Genomic DNA, 27,422 nt, shown 5'->3' with positions numbered 1-27,422 from the left:
CTCTGTTTTCCTGTTGAGCACAACCCTTAAACGTTCCCTTGCTGTTTCTTTATGGATTTTTGACCTCCAGCACAATTCATCCACATATAACAGCGTCCCTAAACGAGGGTCTACAGAGTCTCGGGCCCCATCTGGTTTGCGCCCCCCCCTTCTCAATTTCAGGTTTTCCCCTGTTGACTGTCACTTGTGATTACCAACACTTCATATTTTGTCTATGTCAAGTGTCGGCAGGCGCGGCGAACCCGTTCGGAGGTGATCCTCCTCTGGAAGAACAGCATTCCCATCATGATCGAGGTCATGCTGCTGCCAGATTGTTGCTATGGAGACGAGTGCCCACCCAGCGATCCCATCAGCGACCCGGTCATCAAACAGGACGCGCTGCTGCTGGAGAGATGGACTTTGCAGCCGGTTCCCAGACAGTAAGAGCAAACGCACATCTTACCTCACGTGCATACAACAGCAGTTTTCAACTGGTCTCACTCGGTGACCCACATTTTCCAATGCACATTTTGTTGCGACGAGGGCTGGGTACTGAATTTATTACTTGTATAGGTACAGACCAAAGTCCGTCGGTGCTACTGGGTACCAGTTTACGCAAAATCAAACGCTGCCATATTTCGATACCTCTGTTGCAAGTGACGTTACGTCCGGTTGAAGACTCGGCACCGGCTAAAGCGTTTGGCCTGGAAATTAGCAGTCAAGAACTTAGAGCAGACCCAGCTAGACTACCTCTAGGTAATGTTACAATTTTCCATGCCAACAAATCAAATCAAATCAAATCAACTTTATTTATAGAGCACATTTAAAATTTACCACAGGGGTAGCCAAAGTGCTGTACAATGAGCAGGTTAAAAGATAAAACGAGTACCGAGCAAACACAATACAACACAAACAGAACACGATAAAAAATAAATAATTAAAATAGAATTAATAAAAACATAAAAACAGGATCACAGCAGGTGTATTATGGGGCGCCATTGCAGTATGGATATCACTCAGTGTTAAAAGCCATGGAATAAAAGTATGTTTTTAAGAGAGATTTAAAAACAGGAAGAGAGGAGGCTTGTCTAACACTCAGGGGTAGGTCGTTCCAGAGCTTGGGAGCAGCAACGGCGAAAGCTCTGTCACCTCTAAGCTTCAGCCTTGTGTCAGGGACCGTCAACAGCAGCTGATCGGCTGATCTTAAGGATCGGGTGGGGCAGTAAGGCTGAAGGAGGTCGGAGAGATAGGTTGGCGCGAGGTTGTTTAGACATTTAAAAACAAATAAAAGGAGTTTAAAATGTATTCGGTAACGCACAGGGAGCCAGTGAAGGGACGCTAAAATAGGGGTGATGTGCTCACGTCTGCGGGTCTGTGTTAGCAGACGAGCAGCAGAGTTCTGCACGAGCTGCAGGCGGGCGAGGGAGGCCTGGCTAGTGCCAACATACAGGGCATTACAATAATCAAGACGAGTCGAGATAAAAGCGTGGATTAATTTCTCAAGATCATGTCTTGATAGAAGCGGTTTCACTTTCGCTATTTGGCGTAATTGATAAAAGCTTTTTTGAACGACGCTGCTGATTTGTTTTTCGAATTTAAAATCTGAGTCGAACTTTACCCCCAGGTTTGTGACAGAGTCGCTGAGATACGGGGTCAGAGTGCCGAGGTCAACGTTGGGGGAGGGAGAGCGACTTGGACCGAACAACATAACTTCTGTTTTATCTTCATTTAGGCTCAGGAAGTTAGCTGAAAGCCAGACTTTGATGTCGTGCAGGCAGTCAATAAGACAAAACAAGAAGAAGGTTCTCAAAAGTATCGTAAGGCTCCACTACTCAAAATGTGCTAGCTCGATGCTAATATACATTGGATTTGTCTTTGACATGCTACTGATTAGCTTTAGTTTTTTTATATAATGATTTCCATCCATCTATCTATTTTCTACCGCCTGTCCTTATACGGGGCCACGAGGGGTGCTGGCAACACCTTCAAATTTGGTAATTAAAACTACAACTAAGATACATATTACAATCAAACAGCTGTTGTGCAATAAGTACAATTCAACTTAACGGCGAAGACTGCTTCCTAGCTAAGGCAACACACCGTAGTCTACCACTACTGCCATCTAACATCATGGAATTGCTACTGTATATAAAGTCTATTATATAATACAGTACATTACTTGGTCAGTCTTAAATAAAAAAATGTGCTTTTCATAAACACATTTGAACACACAAAAGTACTGAAAATGAGCACCGTTCAGTACCTACCAGTATTGATTCCTAGGTACTGGGAATTTGTACGGTATCGATTAAAATATGAAATTTACCTATGCTTAGTTGCTACCCACTTTTATTGAAGTAAAACCAAACAAATGTACTTTTTTAAACATTAATACATGAGGGAGAGCATGATAACGGCATGCAATAAAATAAGTGAAATTGTACGAAGGAAGACCACAAATCAATGGTGGAGTCAATGTAATGTTTAATGTTGTTTTAATATTGTTTACTTGCGTGTTATCACCTTATTACTGAAAAAGGAGTATTGAAAAGTGGGACATACGGATACTAGTAGGAATGAAATAAAATGTGTACCATACTGAAATGAACCAAACTATATGCCTTTTTTATGATTTAATATGATTTAAATACAAGTTTAAATACATGATCACAAGCTTGGTACCCACAGGCTCTATTAGCCTAGAAAACTGGCCCACTTTTCTGCTCACATTTGTTGAATAGTGAACACACATCCTTGAAATGGTTTTCATTAACCCTGACACATTTCCACCTTTTTTTCTTGTTTTCCCCAAAAAATAGAAGCGGTGATCGTTTCATTGAGGAGAAGACGTTGCTGTTGGCCGTTCGCTCGTACGTTTTTTTCTCGCAGCTCAGTGCCTGGCTCAGTGCCTCCCATGGCATTGTCCCCAGAAACATCCTCTACAGGTTAGACGCTATACTTTCTTATGTTGAAACATGCCTTAAAATTGGTTTAATTTCCACTTTAAGATGAACGCTTACAAGAGTACTCGTTGTCGTTACACAGAATCAGCGCTGCCGATGACGACTTGGTTTGGCAGTTCTCCCAGACTCCGTCCGAACACGTTTTCCCCGTCCCCAATGTGTCCAACAGTGTGGCGCTGCAAGTCCGTGTGCAGTCACTGCCCCGCCAGCCTACCTATCCCACCCTGGCCTGCAGCATCCACACCGGCCTTCCCCCACTATATAGCAAGACCCCCAGCCTCAACCCAAACCTCAACAGCCATGGTGGCCCGACCACCCTCCGAAAGAGCCAGGAGCCCAGCAAGGAGAACCTCCTTCACAGCTCCAACATGTACAGCAAGAGTTCCAGCTCCATGTCGGGACTCCTCCTTAACGGAATGCCTATTCGTAATCTTCCCATCAACAACATCCCCATAAACAGCCTCCCGCACACCATTGCTCCACTTCCCTACAGCAAAATGAGCCAGGAGCCCGGTGAAAACAACACGTTTCAGAACGGAGAGCTCCCACAGGTCAACGTGCCTCCAAGTCAGGACTCTCCACTGTTCCGCAGGTCCTCCCACTCGCCCACACCCTCCCGCTCCCATTCCCCCTCCACACTCGCCGGAAGCAAAGCCGGGAAATGGCTCTACTCGTCCCTCAATGGCTCATCTGACCCCCCACAGTTAGAGGATTACAGCAGAAACCGCAGCGAGAGGACAAAGGCGCCCATGCCGGAGCCTCTTCGAGCTTTGAAGAATTTCTCACTGGCCGAGCCGCCCCGCTGCCCGTCCCCTAGACCATCGGCGAGCGAGACGAACCCCCTCATTGGCTCGCTGTTACAGGAGAGACAGGAAGTTATAGCCCGCATCGCACAGAGGCTCAACTTTTGCGACCCCACAGCACCGCCACTCCCCCCGGCCCTCTTTGCCTCGGAAACCCCCCCCAAAGCCACTTGGGGCAGTAACCATGACGACATAGCTGCCAGTAAGACCAAAGAGCCAGAGGTACCGCCCTACGAGTGTGTGGGACAGGCTTTGCCCACTCCGTTCCACACCCCCTTGACCGCCACATCTTTCCACAAACGGGAGACATCCTCTCCAAAACCCGCAGCCTGCAGGAAGCTGAAGCTGACCGAGAAGAGAGAACGAGACGAGGGGAGCACGAAGAGAGAGAATGAGGACGAGCAGGAGCGAGACAGCTCCCTTATTGCCCAGGCAGTACACGACATCACCAGACTCATCCAAGAGAGACTGTTTGTCCCCTCGCTGTCGCCCAGCCACAGCAGGAGCGGCAGTCCTCTGCGCCACACACACACAACAACAGTCACGCACACCATACGCACGTACTTGCACCCCGCACACGTTGCCAATGAAGGCTACACCAATGGCTACATCCCCAACCATGAACCTAACAGAGACACGCACGCCGTGGCCTCAGACGCGCCCATTTGCACAAACAAGTCCATAATCGACCCGGGGACTGATTGCCATTCGACCCGAGCCCAAAATGGCACTCACTTTACACTTGAAGAACCTTCATTCAGAGGCCAGTCGCACGCTCAGGCTGGTCCACGTTTACGAACTCCCACGGCGGAAAAGCTCACGGTCCACACAACCAGCAGACATGAGGTCTCTTTGACGGAAAACAGGAGTGACCAGCCCTCTATGCGGAACGCCAAAATGAACTGTAACACAATCCAAAACCACAGAAAACCTCTGTCACCAATGCAGGCTGACGCTTCAGCCCAGGACGAGAACCACTCACCTAGACAGTCTTCAGACCTGACTCCCCATCCTACTGTCCTGGTAAGAGAGCCCACATTTCAGCTTTTTCACAATCGATCCACATAAGCCACAGGTGGCGCTATAACCACTAACCGACATATTTAATAGCAGTTAAGTGCCACGAGGACAAGAAAAGTCCTCAGGGTATACAGAGTGTATAAAACATTTTTGGATTCATATTTACCTACTCAGTGGCCTAGTGGTTAGAGTGTCCGCCCTGAGATCGGTAGGTTGTGAGTTCAAACCCCGGCCGAGTCATACCAAAGACTATAAAAAAATGGGACCCATTACCTCCCTGCTTGGCACTCAGCATCAAGGGTTGGAATTGGGGGTTAAATCACCAAAATGATTCCCGGGCGCGGCCACCGCTGCTGCCCACTGCTCCCCTCACCTCCCAGGGGGTGATCAAGGGTGATGGGTCAAATGCAGAGAATAATCTCGCCACACCTAGTGTGTGTGTGACAATCATTGGTACTTTAACTTTTAACTTTAACTTATATGTTTTATTGATCAGATTTTACAATGAACTTCAGTCCAAACTAAAATGGCTAATATGCCATGTTTTTTTGGTTTTTTTCAACCCTTTGAAAGCTAATTTAAAGTAATTATGCCAGCCTTTTTTTAATTTTGAAAACTGTAATCATTCAAATAGTACTGTTTAAGGACTGGGGTAAAGCTCAGACCTGAATATACATAAGATTAGTAATAAAACACAATTTAATGCCTTGTTTTTGTTTTTTTTGTGTCAGATTCCAAACCTAATTGTAGTTTAGTATCATGGGTCAAAAAGTCCCCATTGACTACTATTATACCTACAATTATTACATTACGCAACATAATCATACATTTTCTAATTCCAGGGCTTCATTTTGGAGAAAAATAGTACAACTTGTCATCTTTACTGTTTGGAATTAGATGGGACAATTTGGTTCTCACAAGGCTTTGACGTGGTGGTGGCTTTTTCACATTTACAGGTTTGCATTAATATTTAGGACTGATATTTATTAAGAGAATTGAGCAAAAAAGTATTAAGAATATCAATACAATAACATTTTATACACTCTTACCTCCATGAGTTAATATTATTCCTCAGTGTAACGTTGATTTATAAAATAATTTGAAATACGGTAAAAGTAATAAAATTAAACATGAAAAAAACCCTCTCAAGGAAAAAACATTCCATTCAGAGTAACAAAGCCAAAGGTATGGCTAAATATAGAGCAAATATTTACTTGAAAGGACGAAAAAGTCCCCAATTTACTCTCAGGCAGGACTACTGGCGGCCCGGTGGCCAAATCCGGCCTGGAAATGACACCATATTGTCCCCGGAGTTCAGTTCAAAACTTGGAGACAATCATTATTGCAGCAAGAGTGCTCCTGTTTTATCGAGGAACTTTGACTACTGTAAACATATCCTTCCATTGACATTCAACCTTGCAAACAAACATGGAACACTCGGGTTCAAACCTGCGATTTAAATAACCGAGGCGTTCCTCAAGACGCCTCTTTCCGTCCTCATTTTTTGCAATTTTTTGTAATGTGATTTATGTAACTAAAGTGTTACTGGGGCTTCTTTACTTCAGATGCAGTCAGTGGTGATTTGTTAAACTTATTTTCTTATACTAGTGGTGTTCCGCAAGGTTCTATTTTAGGTCCTCTCTTTTTCATCCTTTGGGGTATTCAACTGGTGGCCTGTGAGTTAAGTTCAGAAATCTTATCAGAGACTCAACATTTTTGCTGCAGATTCTTTAAAACACTGCAGTGCTGTTGTAGAGATGATTTGTGACTAGTCTTTTCGCAGAAACCAAATGTCTACTGTAGAGCAGTGGTCCCCAACCTTTTTTGCACCACGGACCGGTTTAGGCATTATTTTCAGGGACCAGCTTTCTACTTGTGTCAGATAAATACAGCAAAAATAAGTGCTTGACAAATACAACTCTCTATAGTGCTGAATTAGTGGGAGCCCTGGGCTTGTTTCTTTTCAATGAAATGCAGATGGAAATCAGCCTTTGGCTACAATTTGTCACATTTATATTTTATATGTTTATTGATGTGCATTGTATCATGTCACAAAGTTCTCCGGAATACACAAAATGAGATTAGTAGTGAAGAGAGAAGTTTGACCTCATTGCTTTCTTGAAACATGGCCCTTAAAACAATTTAATTGAATATCCCTGCTCTAAGGGTTAAAAAAAACAGGATATAAATAACAATAGCAACTTGAGAAAAATGTGAATGATCCTTAGGGGCTTCTTTCCACTGTAAGTAGCCCCAAATGTATCAGTGACTTGATGCGGACAAAAAGTACAAAAAATAGACATATTTTTAAAAGTTCCAGTGCTCGTGTATGACCATGGCCCCAACAAGGCAGGATTTGAGTGCTAATAAAAGATGATGGCACGGTGCTTGAGAACATGGTTTCAAAGACGATGTGGGTTTACTAGCAGACGCTTGAACTCTCCCTCCTTCTTTGCTCTCTCTGTGCTCGCTCCAGCGAACTCACGGCCCTTCCCCCTTGCGGCCCTGCAACGGCTGGAGGAAGCAGAATCGCCACTCGTTAGACGCCACAGCCACCAAAGCCTTCCATCCCTGCACCGGCCTGCCGCTGCTTTCCAGCCCTGTACGAAAAGCACACTCACCCACTCACACTCTCATAAACTCACACTGCATAAACTCTTGTCGGGGTTATGGCGGGTGTTTCTTCTCTAGTGACTCAAGTTTGCAAGCTTGTTGAATCGTCAGTGTTCGCAGATTATCAGTGTCATAATCGTGGCCATCTGCGACGTTACTCGCAATGCAATCATTATCTACTGAGCAGTTAGCCAGTGAGTACAGAGGCTCACACAATGGCAGCATGATTCACTCGTAACTCAACATGAGGTCAATTATTGCTGAGTCACATAACAACAAGCCTAGATCCCACTTACACCTCATCACTAAAGTGTACAAATATATTGAAGTCATATTGAGCTAGTTGAGTTTGCCAGCCATGTTCTGTGCATCATATAATAGTAATAAAGTGTGCGTCTGCTCTACTGCAGGTTCCTCAGAGGAAAAACCAAACTGGCTATTTTGACCTGGACACCTCCTTGGTTGGCTGTAAAGGTTTGCCTTGGGCCTCTGGGAAAAGGTACTTTTTTATTTTTTTCTCCGCTCCTTAGAAATCTTTATTATCATGTCTGCACCCAACACTTTATGGTATACACCTTTTTCTAGTGCTATGCAGCAGTTCAGTGCATGTTTGCACTTAGATATGGAAAAATGTAACCAAAATGTCTCCTGTGCTCATTGTTAAAGCTGATGAACATCAGAGCTCTCGCAAAACCGCAACCAAGATACTCAATGCATGTGTTCGTTAGTCAGTTATTGGATTAAATTCAACACGTGAAGTTTTTTATTTTTATGTACATTAATTTGAGCTTTTTTTTTTTTACCTCATTACCTTAAAATGTGTTGTCGTAAGAAACAGGTTAATCAAGTGTGTGTTTTGTTTTAACCCCTCAGGGTGTGCTCTCAGGGCGAGGAGGACGACTCCCAACAGCTGTTCAGTGCGAGCGCTCCACCTGCCAGTCTCAGTCTGCTGGGGAACTTTGAGGTATAGCTCCGACACGCCTTTGTTTACATGCAGTGTAAAGATTATACATGTGATACAGTATATCTCCATTGATGCAATAAATACTTGCAGTTTTTACACTACACAGTATTTCATCCCTCAAATTTTAGCAATTATTTTGTACTTCAACTTACGAGCACATTGCCTTCCACAACCAAGCTCGTAACTCAGAACACTTGTATCACAAAGAACCTCCGTCCATTGAAATGAATTAAAGTCAATTAAATCCATGCTTGGCCATCCCAATACAGCACAATTTTAACATGTAATATGTCTTTCTAAATATAAAAAAAACTTTTAGACAATATATATTGTTTGAAAAACAATACAAAAGCATGTATTACAAACAGCTATAGTAGTTTTATGAAATAATTAGGGTAACGATTCGTTTTAACAACGATTCGATTAAATTCAGAATTTGTGGTTGCCGATACAATTCAGTGACAATATTTTTTTGGAACGATTCGATTTGAAACGGTTCATTGAGTTGAAATCGATTCAGTTACTGTATAGCAAAAAAAAATCAACCAGTGTGACTGAAATAAATACTGGATATTGGTGAAGTTTCCTGTATTCCTGTTATTTCTTGTATGGTAATTATGTATAAATTAATAATGGATACAAACAAGCAAGAAAACAACAATTAATGGCCAATGCAGTCACATCTTATTTGAATAAAGTGTAACCAACACTTTAGGTTGAATTAACAAGAGAAAACCTTTTTGCTCTCATTTTTAATATTCAAGAAATGTTAAATAAAACAACGCATTTTAACAGTAGATTTACCTGCTAAATAAAGTTCCCCGACCTGGCCACACCGTATCTGTTCTCCACCATGGCGTCGCCAATGAAGGACAGCGTCTCAGATTTGCAGAAGCATTTATGACCCCTCATCACTGTCGATGATGTTAGCCCCTTACTTCCTAATTTCCAAAGCCTCCTTCATCCATCTCTTCTATTTATTTGTTTCTCATGAAATTACTTTCTTTTGGCTGCCAGTTGCTGTGTTCCGGAGGTCGGTGCGTTGCCGTTACTTGCTCCGCTGTCAGTTCCGTTTTGTCGGTCGCAAATTTTGTGGCTTAAAGTTGTGTTGCGGCTTTATATTATTGTGTTGTGTAGTTTGTCTTTGTTGTGGCTTTTACAATCGTGCTGTAGCTGAAAGTTGTTGTGTTGTAATCATTGATATTGTCTTGCCCTTTCTCAGCCACCATAGCTATCCGCCATTTTTGTTTTGATGACACCACAGACGAGCAAACAGACTTGACGTTGAACTTCCTTATTAATAAAAGTGCTCAATTTAATATAAAGTCTGCCTTTTGTTAAATCAAATGTTTTCCTTTTTCTAGTATCGATAACATCGATCGATATCCTTTTTAAAATGATCTTGGATCGATACCTATCTTCCGGAAGGCAAACTTGCAGAGCACAGATCGATATATTAAAATGTAGGAATTTAAATCGAACTATTCATATATCAATCAATCGGTACACACTGAGAACTAATGTAATAATATTGTTTAGCATTTTACCTTGGGAATCAGATTTTGGTAGGTGTCTCCTACGGGCTGCTTCTCCGGGGTGTAAAAATATGAATTAAGAATTTGCTGTTTATGTTCCACACGGACATATTCGAGCGACGGACCAGATAGATAAGAGTTGATGATAAGATGAATACCAAAGGTAATGCGCAACCTTTCTGCAGCTCCTCAATATTGTCATGGATAAATGTTCATCGTTTGGATGTTTATGGTTGGATGCCACGGACGCTGGCTGTAGCTTGTGTGATGCAGACTAATGCTGCGGCAGGGATTACTTGCCTGGTAGGATGCAAACAGGTTGAACATATTTTTAATGATTTGTTTCTGTGATTTGTGTCGATCTCTGAAAGGGACTCAAACGCGCAAATTAACCGTCTAACCAAGACGTATGTTTGTTTCCTGTGTAAAACAAAGCAGGAACAGCATCATGTAACGATATATTGTCTCTTTATTGCCCAAACGGCACAGCCTGTTACAAATATTACTTTAACCAACGGTAAAAATGCTCGTAACTCAAAATATGCTCTCAACTTAAAGCATAACAAAAATCTAAGAGACGAGTCGTATCTCAAATTAGTCATAAGTTGAGGTACCACTGTATCTTCTCAAGGGACAATACTAAAGAACTGAAACTTGGATCTACTTTAGAGTAGTCACTGTACAGCTTGCATAGCAGTACATATTTATTTTGCACTAAAAGTAAGTCAACACTTAACAACTGTTGTCTTAACAGCTGGCAACACAAAGTTGAATGTACGTCACAGTAAAAATGTCCAGTGTCAATATTTAGGGTGAGCACCATTGCTATTGAGTAGTGAGTAGAGTAGATTCTCTGGGTTCAGGTCTGGAGAAGACATACCTGACTATCTATCACCTTCAGCTTTAGCTCCCTCAGCAAGGTACTTGATCATATGAGAGGGGTGTTTGGGCTCCTTATCTTGTTGGATAACGGCCACAGTGCACAGTTTGCTTCACAGTACGCAGAAATGTTGGAAATTAATGTTTCCCCGCAAGAAGCCTCAGCTGCCAAGTGCGGGCAGGACTCGTGCAGCCCCAGACTATGATGCTACCACCACCTTGCTTGACTGTAGGCAAGACACAAGTGTCTCACTACTCACTTGTGTCGTCAGCTGTGTGTTGACTCGGAGTAATTCAACACTGCTATAGAAATTGTACACAGACTACTCTGAAGTGTATCTATGTCTATAGTTTTGTCTCTTTAAGAAGATCTATGTGGTCAAAATGTTTGCTGAAATGTTTGTGAAATACTGTAAAGAAACCTTTGAAAAGCGACTATAACTATTAAATCCGATCTTGGGTGTAAATCCAGCCATTTTGTGTTTTTCAAGCCGGAATTATAGATCTCTTTTGTGTTGAAGAGCAACAGTGTTTACCAAATGAACTCCCTTGTCAGGAGTGCGTGTTGAACTACCGCCTGGAGCCTTTAGGGACGGTGGAGGGTTTCACGGCTGAAGTGGGAGCCAGCGGATCCTTCTGCCCCAGTCACCTGACCTTGCCCGTGGATGTGTCCTTCTACAGCGTCTCTGACGACAACGCCCCCTCACCTTACATGGTACGACTGCTGTTGTTGCCCTCGTTTTGCTTCAGCTGCTCATTCTTTAGCTGTCGTGTGACATAATGCTTGTAAGCACGCATCACAAAAATATATTTGTTCTACTCTCAGGCCTGCTCCACTCTAAAAGCTTGCATAACGCTGTATCTAATAATCTGTTTACCATGCAATATGTTGAAGGGTTTGTTTTAAATGCTTAAGCTGATTTATTTGAGATCCATAGTTTCCCGTGCAATGTTGAAATGTTGCTGTTGCTATAAAAATAGCAACCTACTCTAAAGAAAGCTTGTTTTTTTTCCCAAAGGGTGTCATAAACCTGGAGTCCCTTGGGAAAAGGGGATACCGAGTACCTCCATCAGGAACCATTCAAGTGGTAATGGCTCTCTATAATTCCATTTGATGTATTCTGTGAAAAGCTTTCCATAGAAAATCAGCATCATTTCTTCATTTTTGGTTTACTCCAAGTTAAGGCAGGGATGGGAGACCCCTAGTGGTTATGTTACAAACAGTCAAAGACTGTGTTTTTATCACACAGACAAAAAGTAAGGTGGTCGACGGTGGCACAAGCAAACACCATAAAACAAATGCAGCAATAACATAAACATAAGATTTTTAAACAGATGGGGGAAACAAGCCACAAATGCCCAAAACACATACAAACCCCCAAAACAAGTGCATGAGAGAGAACCATAGAGAGAAATGCTGCAAGTTGCAAAACAAATTGGATGTTTGCAAAGCTACTTGAGGGGATGTCTGTCTTTAAAGACATAAGTGGGATGCCCAGAATTCAGTTGGCTGACTTTTGAAAAGGGAACGAAAACTTGGCCTTTCACGTAGCTAATGTTAGCGTGGCGTAGCTCCCCTATTGTTTATACGTTTTTGGTTTTGGATCTTTTCTGTGTTTGGAAGGATCCACCCAATCAGGCATTGTACAAAAAGTATTGGGATATTTTAGTGATCCATTCATAAAACTATTTGGACAATTGGATGCTTCTTGAAGGCCCTTTTGAAGGTCCATAAAAGCAGGCTTGGATATGTTTGGTGTGCAAAAAGCCCATCAATCATTCTTAGGGTGGACTCAAAAAGATTTGGAATTTGTGTCAAAAGAACTTTCAGTTCTCTTCAGGTTGAGTCTTGATGCGTCCTAAAACTTTTGACCACAGTGCATGTTGTCATTTTTTTACTGCAGTAATATGACGTGGTGTTGTGAGATTTACGTTGCACACAATGTTCCCTGCCCGCACAGACCTTATTTAACCCGAACAAGACGGTGGTAAAGATGTTTGTGGTGATGTACGACCTGCGTGGCATGCCAGCTGGGCACCAGACCTTCCTGCGCCAGAGGACTTTCTCCGTCCCCGTCAGGAGAGATGCGAACCATCAGATCAACAGGAAGCCTCTCACGTTGGGCCAGGGACGCACATTGCGCTACCTCGTTCATCTGAGGTGAGACAGACTCCATTTCCTACAGTACTACCAACTATCTTTTCATGAATACATGTTTGCCGTTTAGATATTATCTCAACATTCTTGTAGACTCATTCTGCATCAGTATGGTGCAGACTAGCTTGAAATGCTTGGAATTGTTTCGCCTAGTTGGCGACACATTCAGTCATGTTTTTAATTAATTTCTTTTTTTAATTGAATGAATATCATCCATTCTTCTCAGCATTGTCTTTCACATTCACTTTCTTCCTTTCCATGCTTGCAAAACAAAGTTATGTCAATCTCAAGCTAATGTTAGCGAGTAAGACCCGATGTTTTGATCAGATCGTACAGGGTTCACTGTGACATTTGCTACAACTAATGCCGGGAAAGCTTGTATGTCAAATTTTTACTTGCATCTTAAAGCATTATAATTAGCAGAGAGACAGCTCTTATCTCAAAACATTCTTTATATGGGGTACTCTTAATTTGATGTACCACTGCATCACTTTTGACACTGCTAAAGCTGGATGCCACTACTACCTGTAAGAATAAGAGAGGATAATACACAATATTCAGGCCCCGAATTTTTACTTTAAAAGGTCAAGGCAAGTGTTGCCCTAGAGGAGGGTTCATATTTTAGGGCACCAAGGCAAGGTAGAAGGGCACCAAGGCAAACATTATTTTATTTTGAGGCAGGGGCTCCAAAGCAAGCATGCATGCATGCATATATATATAATTTGTAATGTCTAATAAAAAACATATAAACGTTATCCATACATCTAAAGACAAATATTAGTTTTTTATTATTCTTTAATAATATCAATTTATCAGCTTTTTGTCATTACATGATGCCTTTATCTCTATTTTTACATTTGATCGAGGGAGGGGTTTTTTTTGGATTACTTATTTATTTTTTTAAGGCATGTACATTTATATGTACATGTAGATGCCGTATCGGGACAGATCCATTAAGAGTTTGAGCAGAAATATGTCGTATAGGAATTAACTATACACAGTAACCTACTCAGTGGCCTAGTGGTTAGAGTGTCCGTCCTGAGATCGGTAGGTTGGGAGTTCAAATCCCGGCCGAGTCATACCAAAGACTATAAAAATGGGACCCATTACCTCCCTGCTTGGCACTCAGCGTTAAGGGTTGGAATTGGGGGTTAAATCACCAAAAATGATTCCCGGGCGCAGCCACCGCTGCTGCCCACTGCTCCCCTCACCTCCCAGGGGGTGATCAAGGGTGATGGGTCAAATGCAGAGAATAATTTCGCCACACCTAGTGTGTGTGTGACAATCATTGGTACTTTAACTTTTAACTTTAACTTTAAAACATTAACACAATGCTGTGTCACGTGAATGGTTTTTGAAGTAATACCTTTGTGACATAAAAAAACACAAGTTTACTTTTTGATATCAAAATAAAACACAAAGCAGTCTGGCTATGAATTCTAATAAACAAGCTTTGTTCTTCTCCAACGCCTCCTTATGGTTCAGTACAACAGTTTGGCCAACAAAAAAAAACAGGAGTGAAACCCCTCACTTGAATACACAATATTCACAGCTTGCCTTCAATTCGATGAGATGACAAAACATTTTAGCTAGTACTGATGTTATTTGAACACTGATACAGTTTGCAGTTAAATAAAGGACGAGTGAACATCCCAGTCAACAAACTAAAGACTTTATAAACAAATTAACAACGTTCACGACACATCGCCTGCTGCATGTTTCCTCACCTCATTAACTCTGTCACAGCAGCTGATGAATGCTGTATTGAGAAAATAAAAGCAACATCAAATATTGTTTCTCCTTCGCTGTATACTTTCAGTGTGGGACAAGTGCGTCTGTCTCCAATATTGTCCACACCTGTTGCCATCTAACAGCAGTGCGCTCTTAAACGCACGCCGGGAAGCAAGGGAAAATGACGTTAAACCAAGCGCTTGGCTCCGTTTATTACGAGGGGAAATCTCCGGAGCAAAGTCTGTGTAGTTAGTCTGCCATGAGTATCAAGCCAAATGACGCTAGTGCGCATGCGCCTGACTTTGTGTTGCTAAAATGCAATAATAAATGACGTTTTTTTAAGTCATTAAAAAATTAACGGTATTACGAACCGTCTGGAATTTTTGGGCAAATTATCATTATACCGTTTACCGTTACATCCCAAGTCCATTAACAAGTAAAAAGTCAAGGGCGGTCACGGCATGTTCTTGCCGCCGATGCTGGTACATTTTTTAGGGCATTACGGCAAATGACTAGGGCGGTCGCGGCAAGTGCCGCGGTTGCCATGGTTAAATTGAGCCCTGAGTACTGATGAGATCAACCGCTTATGTTCAACAACATGCTAACGTTAGCTCCTTGGTCTTCAGTTTGCTGCTATGGCCTATTTCTAGCTTTCCTCAGCGTGCTCTTAGTAGTAAAGTTTGTCTCCCTAAATAAGTAGTAGGAGATTATTTCAGAAAGAAAAACATTTTAAATAAGAAAACAAATTAAGTGTACAGATATAGAAACAAATGAATTCAAAATAGAAAACCCATAAGAAATTAAAAGAATACATAATGATTAGGATTTACCTATTATTCAAAACTGGAGTGGGAAGAAATTTAACTTGTATACTCCCACCCCTTCCTAAATCATCTACCAAGCTGTCTTGTCATTATCATCTATACCAGAGGTCTTCAACACAGGATCCGTAACTCCACAGCAGGGTGTGTCAGAGAATATTTAGTGGAATGGACTTTTTCATATATATTATTTTTCTACACAAATAACATTCAAAATTATATACTTTGTAGAAGAAACATTATTGTAGGTAACTGTTACATGTACCTCAAGTAGAAAAAAATGTGCATATGAAAGCAACATAGGCATTAATAACAGAGTAATATGGCTGAAACTAAATAACATAAGTAAATAAAAATAAATGTAAACATGTGAAAGATGGCACATAAGATGTAACTGCCTTTTTTGTCATAGTATACAACAATAGTGTTGATATATGAGAGGTCTAGCCTTACACATATCAGAGAACACCTCAACTATTTGAAAGTTTGGCAATGAAGTATGACAGCGCTGCAGTGAGGTCTTTTGCCATTTTTGACAGCTGCTTCTGGAAGACATATGTATTGTATGTGATGTGATGTATGGGACGGCGTGGCGCAGTGGAAGAATGGCCGTGCGCGACCCGAGGGTCCCTGGTTCAATCCCCACCTAGTACCAACCTCGTCATGTCCGTTGTGTCCTGAGCAAGACACTTCACCCTTGCTCCTGATGGGTGCTGGTTAGCGCCTTGCATGGCAGCTCCCTCCATCAGTGTGTGAATGTGTGTGTGAATGGGTAAATGTGGAAGTAGTGTCAAAGCGCTTTGAGTACCTTGAAGGTAGAAAAGCGCTATACAAGTACAACCCATTTATCATTTATCATTTATGTTGGTAGATGATGATGTACTTTAACTGTGGCATCCTGCATGCCCACTCTGTAAATAGGGGAAAAGCAAATGTATTATTTTTATTAGTTTTATTTTTATTGTTATAATCATCTGACTGACACACAAACTCTAATGCTACAGTTGTAAAAACAAAACATGTTGCAGTGTTTCTGCTAGGATTTGTATTTAACACTTAAGTTTTAAAAGTAACGTAAAGTAGCAGCGGTCATTAACAGCACAAAACACACAAACAGAAGAACATTTTGCTCTGCTGCACGATATCTTGTGTGCACACACTCCTCGTGCTCACCGATAGCGCCCAATAACGAGTAACTTTATGTAACACTTAAGTGTAACTATAAGAACGTTTGACGGGCCAACGATGACAAGTTCATTTTCAAACATTTTCCATCATGCATTCAGCTACAAGTGTATATTGTACAGGATTGCTTATTATTACTATTGGATAGTAGTATGTTTATTTCAATTGTTAGTTTTTTCTTTATTACCTGTTGTGTAATTTATTTTTACCCCATATTTGTTTCCACTACCGCACCTTAAATTGGAGTCCTTAATCTCGTTATATGCAAATATAATGACAATAAAGTCCATTCTAGTCTATTCTAAGTTGACGTACCTTGTACTCGACGTGGAGTTGTGACTGCTTGTTCCGGAGTTGGCTCAACATGTTGAAGTGTTGCCTTTCTTCGCGGGGACTTTTTTCCTGCATTTTCTGGTGATGGGCTGACTGTCCTCAACTATTTTACCTTCAGCGTGCTTTACCAATCCAAAATACGTGCAGACTTCAGATGTTGTTCGTTTACTAGGAGGACAACACCTCAAGAGCGAGGTCCGTGTGTTGTTTTACGCCATCGCAAACAGCGCCTGTGCGCATGCGCCATTTTCAGAGACGCAGCTGCTGGTGCGTTTTCGGCAAGTGAGCAATGTCGCTTAGAATGTATTAATAAATGAAGTTTTTTCGATAATAAAGAATAAACGGTATTACTAACCATCTGGAATTTTACCGCAGTTTATCATATCGTTTACCGTTACATCCCGAGTCCATTCACAAGTAAAAAGTAAAGGGCGGTCACTGCATGTTCTTGCCGTAAATGCTGGTCATTTTTTTAGGGCATTACGGAAAATGACAAGGGCGGTCGTGGTACTTGCCACGGTTAATTTTGAGCCTTAGAACCTCTTATTTGTGTAGTGTTGGTGTTTGTTAACATGCAATTTATGAAAGTTCTCCTCATATGGCCACCCTAGGTTCCAGAGCTCCAAGTCTGGGAAGATCTACCTCCACAGAGACATCCGTCTGCTGTTTTCTAGGAAGTCCATGGAGGTGGACAGCGGTGCTGCCTATGAGCTCCAGTCCTTCACAGAGTCCCCCATCGACCCGCCTTTCTCTCCCCGCTGCTGATGCCTGACAGACTCACTCACCCCTCCTTCATCACCTGTTCAGCCATTAGTCACTGTGTCAGTTTGTGAGACGTGTATTGGAAGACAGATTGAAGGACAGCAGGTGATGGAAAGAGAGGTGCTTTAAAGAGTTTCAGACGGCGTGCATGAACTTTGATGTTCGAGGGTGACTCCCGGTAGGAAAATAAAATAAAGGCCTTACATGATTAAAGAGTGAATCCTCCAGCGTAGAGAGAGTAGAGACCGATGATTGTCTACAGGAATAGTTCAATTGTTTCCCTAAATCAGAATGTTAAATTGCAATCACTTGACAAATGCACATTCATGATATATAAAAAAATGGTGGTTTGATTGTAAATTATCTCTCATTTGGACTTATAATGATTCCGAATGCATATGGAAGAGGACAAGAAGTGGAGCGTCGTCCCATCATCGTCATCATCCCTCCCTCAAAGGACCAGTGAAGACGTCGACCATGCAAGCGCACTGAATTCAAGTGAATTCATCACAGCAGAGAAAAAAAACCAATAGAAATGCACTGTGGATTACTTTTTTCTTTCCTCCTCAAAACTGGAAAAAAATGTTAGTAATATTCTAATACTGTTTTTGTACTGTTACAAAGAAAACCACTTTATTGGAAGTGTTGCAATAGAAAGATGTAACCTTTTAGTTTTTAATGTTTACACTTTCACTTTTCCGTTGAGCTAACCATTCTGTTTTATTTAATATTTAAATTAATATTTCAGTTACTGTTTGTGATGTCTGCCATGCCAAGATGATTTAGTGTAAACTGTATATCATAGTATTTTTGACATTAATATTCAAATTTGAGGGAATTAAATATATCTATCTTCTAAAACAATTTTTAAAAATATGTTCTGTGTGTTTTTCACCACTCTTATTTTCCTCATAACTCTACAAATATTCAATACACAAACAATATACAAATACTCATAAAATTAATATGAAATGTAATCATACATTTAGAAATAAGATAAAATATTTGGTAGAAGAAAAACATTTAAACATCCTAACCCAAGTTATTTATTTTTTATCAGACTGAAGAAGACAAATACAGTTTTAACAGTTAAGTGTCATAATCTGTCCAAAAATGAATTATTACATTGTTCATATGTTCTGCAGCTGCACTCAAACCATGCCATTCCCTTTTTGATAAATATACTTTATTCCGCCATCCTAAACCAATGATCTGTTTGAAATGAGCTCAAAGAGAAATATTTTTGGGGGCAAGATAATATTCTAGACTTGAGTTGTATTTTTTTTTTATTAAATCTAATTTTTTTCATATCTGGGATTATTTTGGAGGAAATGCTGACTGGCCAAATTCACCACATTGTTCGAAATGAGTAGGTCTATCATGGTCACAAAACACATTATGACAAGCCAAGATCTGCCATTATAGTTTACATGGCTCTGTAATGTGTATTCATATATTCAAATATTATTTAGTTAAAAAAAAAAAAGTGGATAAAATAAAGCGTATTACAAATGCATCTAGAGAAAATTATGTGTTTTCATATATTTAGATCAATATTATTTTAGTTAAAAAAAGTGGATAAAATAAAGCTTAATACAAATGCATCTAGAGAAAATGTGTATTCATATGTTTAGATAAATAGTATTTTTAGTTAAAAAAAAAAAAGTGGATAAAATAAAGCGAAATACAAACGCATCTAGGGAAAATATTGTGTATTCAAATATTTAGATAAATATTTTAGTTAAAAAAAAGTGGATAAAATAAAGCGAAATACAAACGCATCTAGAAAAAATATTGTGTATTCATATATTTAAATTAATATTATTTTTAGTTAAAGTGGCTAAAATAAGAATATCTAAATAGAAAAAATTTAAACAAATTTACAGATTTTGCTCCCGAACATCACGTGTTGCTATCTAGCAAAATACGCAATTTGACTAATCCGTATTCTCTCACACTATGTGGGCGTTCACGATGACGTGACGTAAACTCACACGTGACGACGTTGTTGTGCGGGAGCGCGCGCGTACGGATCTGGCAGCAGTAGGCGGGCGGACTCGACGACGACGTCCACCATCAGTCAGAAGAACACTACTTGGCGGCGATATCCTAGCGACACACCGCTTTTTGTGGACATGTCGGACGGAAACGAAGACGTTCAGACGTCCGAAGAGACGCTGGGGGAAGAGCAGGTATTCAAGCTGGCGTTTATTTGTGAACAAATAGACGGTAGCGCGGTTGACTTTGTTGCGGCTACAAATACTAGCTTAGCGCTAGTAGCCCTGTTGGGTTCGCGCTCGTTTGTTGTTGACAGACCTTCACGATTCGTGTTTTTCACCCCAATTATGCCAAATAAACAATGTCTGTCGACTTGTTGGTGCGATAGGCTCTCGGGGAAATGTCATTTTTGCTAGTAAATTCAAGTCACCGGAGAAAGGCAGGCTAACAACTGTGATGACATTCTGGTTAGCTCAACAGCTAGCGTCGTCCCACCCCAAAACACTTAGTCATGGTCTTCATTTTGACTTTTTTTTTCAAGCCACCTCTGTTTGTTTTTGTTTTTTTACCGAGTGACACCCTTCCGACGAACCATCCCATTTTAATTCAGACCAGAGCGGCTTTTGACAGCACCTCTAGCGGTCCGATCAAGGCTATCTAGTAGCCTCCTGCACTTTAGCACGCCTGTTCAATGCTAATGTCACGAGCTACTGTAACAGTAATTTTTTTTGCATCCAAACGTTACATTTAATGTAGATATGCCAAGTAAATCGCTGCATCGCCAATGTTTTTGAGAGATTGAGATTGTTCCCGTCAATTAGCTCACGCATTGCTGCGTGAAATTGCATATACTGTTTCATTTCAGCTGCTTTTCTTAGTTTTGTGGCCTTTTAACCAGGAGTCCTGAGACACCCAATGAATGTCTGTTATTGTCAGAAAGCTCTGTAATTCGGTGTTATGTCAATGTTTGTTTTTGCAGGAGGTTCAGGACAAAATGATCAATCCAGAGAAAGCAGAGGAGGCCAAACTGAAGGCCAGATATCCAAACTTGGGGAATAAACCCGGCGGCTCTGATCTGCTACGTAAACGCCTTCAGAAGGGGGTAAAATGTCCCCTTTTTTTATATCTTGGTCACACCTTGCACTAGCGTGTTTCTTGTTATCAATTCCAAATATGAAAACTGATTGTGAATGTGAGTGTGAATGTTGTCTGTCTATCTGTGTTGGCCCTGCGATGAGGTGGCGACTTGTCCAGGGTGTATCTCGCCTTCTGCACGAATGCAGCTGAGATAGGCTCCAGCGACCCCAAAAGGATGGATGGATTTTTAATGCAAGTACGCCTAGATTACTTTAGATCACAGGTGTCAAACTCAAGATGTTAGGGCCAGATCTGGCCTGCAAAGAGCCTGGCATAATATGCATCAACAAAATATTGTACTTGATCTTTTAAAGTTAAAGTACCAATGATTGTCACACACACACTAGGTGTGGTGAAATTATTCTCTACATTTGACCCATCCCTTTGTTCACCCCCTGGGAGGGGAGGGGAGCAGTGAGCAGCAGCGGTGGCCGCGCCCGGGAATCATTTTTGGTGTTTTAACCCCCAATTCCAACCTTTGATGTTGAGTGCCAAACATTTGTATAGTCTTTGGTATGACTTGGCTGGGGTTTGAACTCACAACCTACCGATCTCAGGGCGGACATTATTTGTTAACAGAAAAGTGCAATTGTATATCTGTTCAGCTTTATATTACTAAAACATGCAACACACAACATCATCATACATTCCAAATATGTTTTGTCTGTTTAAATACATTTGACTTATAATTTCAAACCAAGTCATCCATCAAAATATACACTGTAAAAATGACAATCGATTTTACGGTAAAAACTACCAGCTTAATTACCAGAATTTTTCCGTAAAAAACGTTAACCATTTTTTCATTTATAGCAATTTGCTGTTAAAAAACACTTACATTTTACAGTACAATTCTGGCAACTACCGTAGATTTTTTTTGGGACTGTACGAAAAAAATCATTAACAATGAAATGCACAGGCAGCTGTGTAATAATATCCTTATACATATTTATATATTATTCATTGTTACAAGTCGCCCTCTGAGGGCAGCCATAACTGATGTGCTGCTCAATGAAAATTAGTTTGAAACCCTTGCTTTAAGTGTTCATCTAAAGAGGTGAAGGGTTGCTTGCCGGTGAGTGGACAATTTTCAATTGTTAATTTTAAATGGGTGACTGACTTCTTGGTTCCTATTAGAGATGGACGATATGGTCTATAATATATTTTAGAATATATTTTGAAGTCCTACGCAAAAATGATATAAATCACAATATTATATTGTATAAATGATAATAGAAGTATTTAAAAACGGGGTACGAAGGCTCCTAATTTAGCTGCTGTCAAATCTACCTCAGAAAGTAAAAATTCACCGGGTTGTCTTTGTCGGCCCATGTTTGCTTTTGCTGCATGGCTGTCAGAGACCATGCAGTTGTTTATCTTGTGCTTTAATAAGTAAATGCGTCATAATGCTATGCAGTGTCCGTGTAAACCATGCATCCATCCATCCATTTTCTACCGCTTGTCCCTTTTGGGGTCGCGTGGGTTGCTGGAGCCTATCTCAGCAAAAAAAGGCAAATCATATTGGTGATGTAGATGCCCATATTGGCGGTACAAATTTAATGTACAAAAGAGAAGTGTGGGATACTTCTCTTGTTGCCTTATTTGTTTTTTTACTTTATTAAATAGATTTATATTATTATTTGGTGCAGCCGAGCCGCAGCAATATTTTTGCTTAATTAAGGTTTAATTATACATGTTAAGATGTGCCCTCAATTATTGCATTTGGCCTAATTGTCTTTTATTTTCTAAACGCCTATTTTCATTATTGAAGGCTGACACGCACAGCTGAAATGCGTCCGTGGTTGATTGTGCCAATTTGTGTGCTAATAAAAACAGGTGCACTCACAGCCCTATGTGCTGTGTGGTGTGACCGCATAAACGTGCGTTTTTGAAGATTATTATACGGTGCCGTTTAAAATGGTTGACAGGGGGAGTGTCGCAAAGCCCTTTTTGATGTCTTTTTATTAATGTTGAGTGAAAAGAGCAGCATGTTCAAACATACAGTAAGTCATCGTATAACGTGTTTAAAGCCAGCAAGGCAGTGTTGTTGAGTTTGGCAATGACAGCGACACACACACGCTAAGCGAAAAGTTTTGGATCTCTACACTTTGCCCAGCGTTTGTAAAAGTCTGCGTTTTTAAAGACAAAAGTATGTGTCTGCGTGTGGACAAGAGGCCGAAACGTGAGCTTTGACTACTGAACAAGGCAAAATGCTGTTTAGTAATTTAAAAAAAAAATTGACGCCTCGAGGCAGTGACAATTATTCGAATATATTTTGTAATTGAGTTACTCAAGGAATCGTTTCTGTTGGCTTCCTCCCATATTCCAAAAATATGCATGACTAAATTGTCCACAGGCGCGAATAATGGTTGTTTGTCTATTGTGCCCTGCCATTGGCTGGTGATCAGTCAAGGGTGTACCCCGCTCTCACCCCAAGTCAGCTGGGATAGTCTCCAGTTTAACCATGAAATGGATGGATAGGTATGAAATCAATTCTAAAACTCCCATAGGCAATTGGATAGATATCAAATTAATAAGGGTGCATTATGCATATTATTATTTTTATTATTATTCAAGTTAATCTGAATACAGTCGTCCCTCGGTCATGTCCGGTCCCAATTAACTGTGATATGATTCCTGCAAAGTCCATCCATCCATCCATCCATCTTCTTCCGCTTATCCGAGGTCGGGTCGCGGGGGCAGCAGCCTAAGCAGGGAAGCCCAGACTTCCCTCTCCCCAGCCACTTCGTCCAGCTCCTCCCGGGGGATCCCGAGGCGTTCCCAGGCCAGCCGGCAGACATACCGGTAGTCTTCCCAACGTGTCCTGGGTCTTCCTCGTGGCCTCCTACCAGTCGGACGTGCCCTAAACACCTCCCTAGGGAGGCGCTCGGGTGGCATCCTGACCAGATGCCCGAACCACCTCATCTGGCTCCTCTCGATGTGGAGGAGCAGCGGCTTTACTTTGAGCTCCCCCCGGATGACAGAGCTTCTCACCCTATCTCTAAGGGAGAGCCCCGCCACCCGGCAGAGGAAACTTATTTCGGCCGCTTGTACCCGTGATCTTGTCCTTTCGGTCATAACCTAAAGCTCATGACCATAGGTGAGGATGGGAACGTAGATCGACCGGTAAATTGAGAGCTTTGCCTTCCGGCTCAGCTCCTTCTTCACCACAACGGATCGAAACAGCGTCCGCATTACTGAAGACGCCGCACCGATCCGCCTGTCGATCTCACGATCCACTCTTCCCTCACTCGTGAACAAGACTCCGAGGTACTTGAACTCCTCCACTTGGGGCAAGATCTCCTCCCCAACCCGGAGATGGCACTCCACCCTTTTCCGGGCGAGAACCATGGACTCGGACTTGGAGGTGCTGATTCTCATCCCAGTCGCATCACACTGAGCTGCGAACCGATCCAGTGAGAGCTGAAGATCCTGGCCAGATGAAGCCATTCGGACCACATCATCTGCAAAAAGCAGAGACCTAATCCTGCAGCCACCAAACCGGATCCCCTCAACGCCTTGACTGCGCCTAGAAATTCTGTCCATAAAAGTTATGAACAGAATCGGTGACAAAGGGCAGCCTTGGCGGAGTCCAACCCTCACCGGAAACGTGTCCGACTTACTGCCGGCAATGCGAACCAAGCTCTGACACTGATCATACAGGGAGCGGACCGCCACAATCAGACAGTCCGAAACCCCATACTCTCTGAGCACTCCCCACAGGACTTCCCGAGGGACACGGTCGAATGCCTTCTCCAAGTCCACAAAGCACATGTAGACTCCCATGCACCCTCAAGGACCCTGCCGAGAGTATAGAGCTGGTCCACAGTTCCACGACCAGGACGAAAACCACACTGTTCCTCCTGAATTCGAGGTTCGACTATCCGGCGTAGCCTCCTCTCCAGTACACCTGAATAGACCTTACCGGGAAGGCTGAGGAGTGTGATCCCACGATAGTTAGAACACACCCTCCGGTTCCCCTTTTTAAAGAGAGGAACCACCACCCCGGTCTGCCAATCCAGAGGTACTGCCCCCGATGTCCACGCGATGCTGCAGAGTCCTGTCAACCAAGACAGCCCCACAGCATCCAGAGCCTTAAGGAACTCCGTGCGGATCTCATCCACCCCCGGGGCCTTGCCACCGAGGAGCTTTTTAACTACCTCAGCAACCTCAGCCCCAGAAATAGGAGAGCCCACCACAGATTCCCCAGGCACTGCTTCCTCATAGGAAGACGTGTTGGTGGGATTGAGGAGGTCTTCGAAGTATTCCCTCCACCGATCTACAACTTCCGCAGTCGAGGTCAGCAGAACACCATCCGCACCATACACGGTGTTGGTAGTGCACTGCTTTCCCTTCCTGAGGCGGCGGATGGTGGTCCAGAATCGCTTCGAAGCCGTCCGGAAGTCGTTTTCCATGGCTTCCCCGAGCTCCTCCCATGTCCGAGTTTTTGCCTCCGCGACCGCTGAAGCCGCACACCGCTTGGCCTGTCGGTACCTGTCCGCTGCCTCAGGAGTCCCATGAGCCAAAAGAACCCGATAGGACTCCTTCTTCAGCTTGATGGCATCCCTCACCGCCGGTGTCCACCAACGGGTTCTAGGATTACCTCCACGACAGGCACCAACTACCTTGTGGCCACAGCTCCAATCAGCCGCCTCGACAATAGAGGTGCGGAACATGGTCCACTCGGACTCAATGTCCAGCACCTCCCTCGTGACATGTTCAAAGTTGTTCCGGAGGTGGGAATTGAAACTCTCTCTGACAGGAGACTCTGCCAGACGTTCCCAGCAAACCCTCACAATGCGTTTGGGCCTGCCAGGTCTGTCCGGCATCCTCCCCCACCATCGCAGCCAACTCACCACCAGGTGGTGATCGGTAGAAAGCTCCGCCCCTCTCTTCACCCGAGTGTCCAAAACATGAGGCCGCAAATCCCATGACACAACTACAAAGTCGATCATAGAACTGCGGCCTAGGGTGTCCTGGTGCCAAGTGCACATATGGACACCCTTATGCTTGAACATGGTGTTCGTTATGGACAATCCGTGACGGGCACAAAAGTCCAATAACAAAACACCACTCAGGTTCAGATCCGGGCGGCCATTCTTCCCAATCACGCCTCTCCAGGTTTCACTGTCGTTGCCAATATGAGCGTTGAAGTCCCCCAGTAGAACGAGGGAATCACCCGGGGGAGCACTCTCAAGTACTCCCTCGAGTGAATCCAAAAAGGGTGGGTACTCTGAGCTGCTGTTTGGCGCGTAAGCGCAAACAACAGTCAGGACCCGTCCCCCCACCCGAAGGCGGAGGGAAGCTACCCTCTCGTCCACCGGGTTGAACTCCAACATGCAGGCTCTGAGCCGGGGGGCAACAAGAATTGCCACCCCAGCCCGTCGCCTCTCACTGCTGGCAACGCCAGAGTAGAAGAGAGTCCAGCCCCTCTCGAGAGAACTGGTTCCAGAGCCCTTGCTGTGCGTCGAGGTGAGTCCGACTATATCCAACCGGAACTTCTCTACCTCGCGCACTAGCTCAGGCTCCTTCTCCCCCAGCGAGGTGACGTTCCACGTCCCAAGAGCTAGCTTCTGTAGCCGAGGATCGGACCGCCAAGTGCCCTGCCTTCGCCTCCGCCCAGCTCACATTGCACCCGACCTCTATGGCCCCTGCTATGGGTGGTGAGCCCATTGGAGGGGGGACCCACGTTGCCTCTTCGGGCTGTGCCCGGCCGGGCCCCATGGGGACAGGCCCGGCCACCAGGCGCTCGCCATCGTGCCCCAACTCCGGGCCTGGCTCCGGAGGGGGGCCCCGGTGACCCGCGTCCGGGCGAGGGAAATCTGAGTCTCGGTTCTTGCATTTCCATAGAAGTCTTCGAGCTGCTCTTTGTCCGATCCCTCACCTAGGACCGGTTTGTCTTGGGAGACCCTACCAGGGGGCATGGAAGCCCCCGGACAACATAGCTCCTAGGATCATTGGGACACGCAAACTCCTCTACCACGGTAAGGTGGCAGCTCAGAGAGGAGTCCTGCAAAGTCAGATTATTATTATTATTATTAATAAATCAAATGTTTTAATAGAGCATTCAAATAAGCTCTTTCGAACTTTCTAAGTATGTTTTTTAAACATTAATAGAGCCCTTTAAACATGGAGTAACACCTACAAAGTCACCGTTAGACATGTTTTTCCCAATATAATAGATATAGTATTACTTACTGGTAACAAATGCTTGCAGCTACGCAGAGCCCAATATGCTTTTTTTTATACATAATTTCCGGTACGTAGCCTTTTTTCTTTTTACCTTCCTGCGAAAGTGCAGTTTTCAAATCAAACAGGTTCTACACCGCATCGGTGAGGCTCGGCTACAACCAGATCTGGAAGTAGCATCAGTTGACATTGTACATTAATATTTTATTATTAGATGTATCTTATTTACAAATAATTTACATTTCTGTATACAAGATCGTGTGTTTGCAATTTTTTGTCTAGTCTTTTATCGCATGCAGAGGAGCAGTCACTTTGATTATCGAATTTTATGGACTTTGGCCTGCACTGATAT

The 27,422-nt window shown here is 42.8% G+C and overlaps 2 protein-coding genes across 2 annotated transcripts in view; both read left to right on the top strand.

The window, feature by feature from the left end:
* Positions 1–18,610, top strand: part of atosa (atos homolog A) — a 73,254-nt gene extending 54,644 nt beyond the window's left edge. Inside the window, exons 3-12 of the mRNA XM_061964457.2 lie at positions 223–419; positions 2,799–2,924; positions 3,025–4,768; positions 7,242–7,367; positions 7,789–7,877; positions 8,252–8,342; positions 11,313–11,471; positions 11,776–11,844; positions 12,718–12,917; positions 17,596–18,610. Of these exons, the coding sequence (XP_061820441.2) occupies positions 223–419; positions 2,799–2,924; positions 3,025–4,768; positions 7,242–7,367; positions 7,789–7,877; positions 8,252–8,342; positions 11,313–11,471; positions 11,776–11,844; positions 12,718–12,917; positions 17,596–17,749 (2,955 nt within the window). The 3' untranslated portion in view covers positions 17,750–18,610. The remainder of the gene's footprint in view (positions 1–222; positions 420–2,798; positions 2,925–3,024; positions 4,769–7,241; positions 7,368–7,788; positions 7,878–8,251; positions 8,343–11,312; positions 11,472–11,775; positions 11,845–12,717; positions 12,918–17,595) is intronic.
* A 1,160-nt stretch (positions 18,611–19,770) lies between these two features.
* Positions 19,771–27,422, top strand: part of LOC133608861 (cAMP-regulated phosphoprotein 19-like) — a 14,994-nt gene continuing 7,342 nt past the window's right edge. The window contains exons 1-2 of the mRNA XM_061964456.2: positions 19,771–19,938; positions 20,724–20,846. Of these exons, the coding sequence (XP_061820440.1) occupies positions 19,882–19,938; positions 20,724–20,846 (180 nt within the window). The 5' untranslated portion in view covers positions 19,771–19,881. The remainder of the gene's footprint in view (positions 19,939–20,723; positions 20,847–27,422) is intronic.

The sequence above is a fragment of the Nerophis lumbriciformis genome, linkage group LG06 (genome assembly GCF_033978685.3).
Source record: "Nerophis lumbriciformis linkage group LG06, RoL_Nlum_v2.1, whole genome shotgun sequence".
Lineage (NCBI taxonomy): Eukaryota > Metazoa > Chordata > Actinopteri > Syngnathiformes > Syngnathidae > Nerophis > Nerophis lumbriciformis.
The sequence above is the reverse complement of the archived record's forward strand: the minus strand, read 5'-3'. Positions and strand labels throughout refer to the sequence as shown.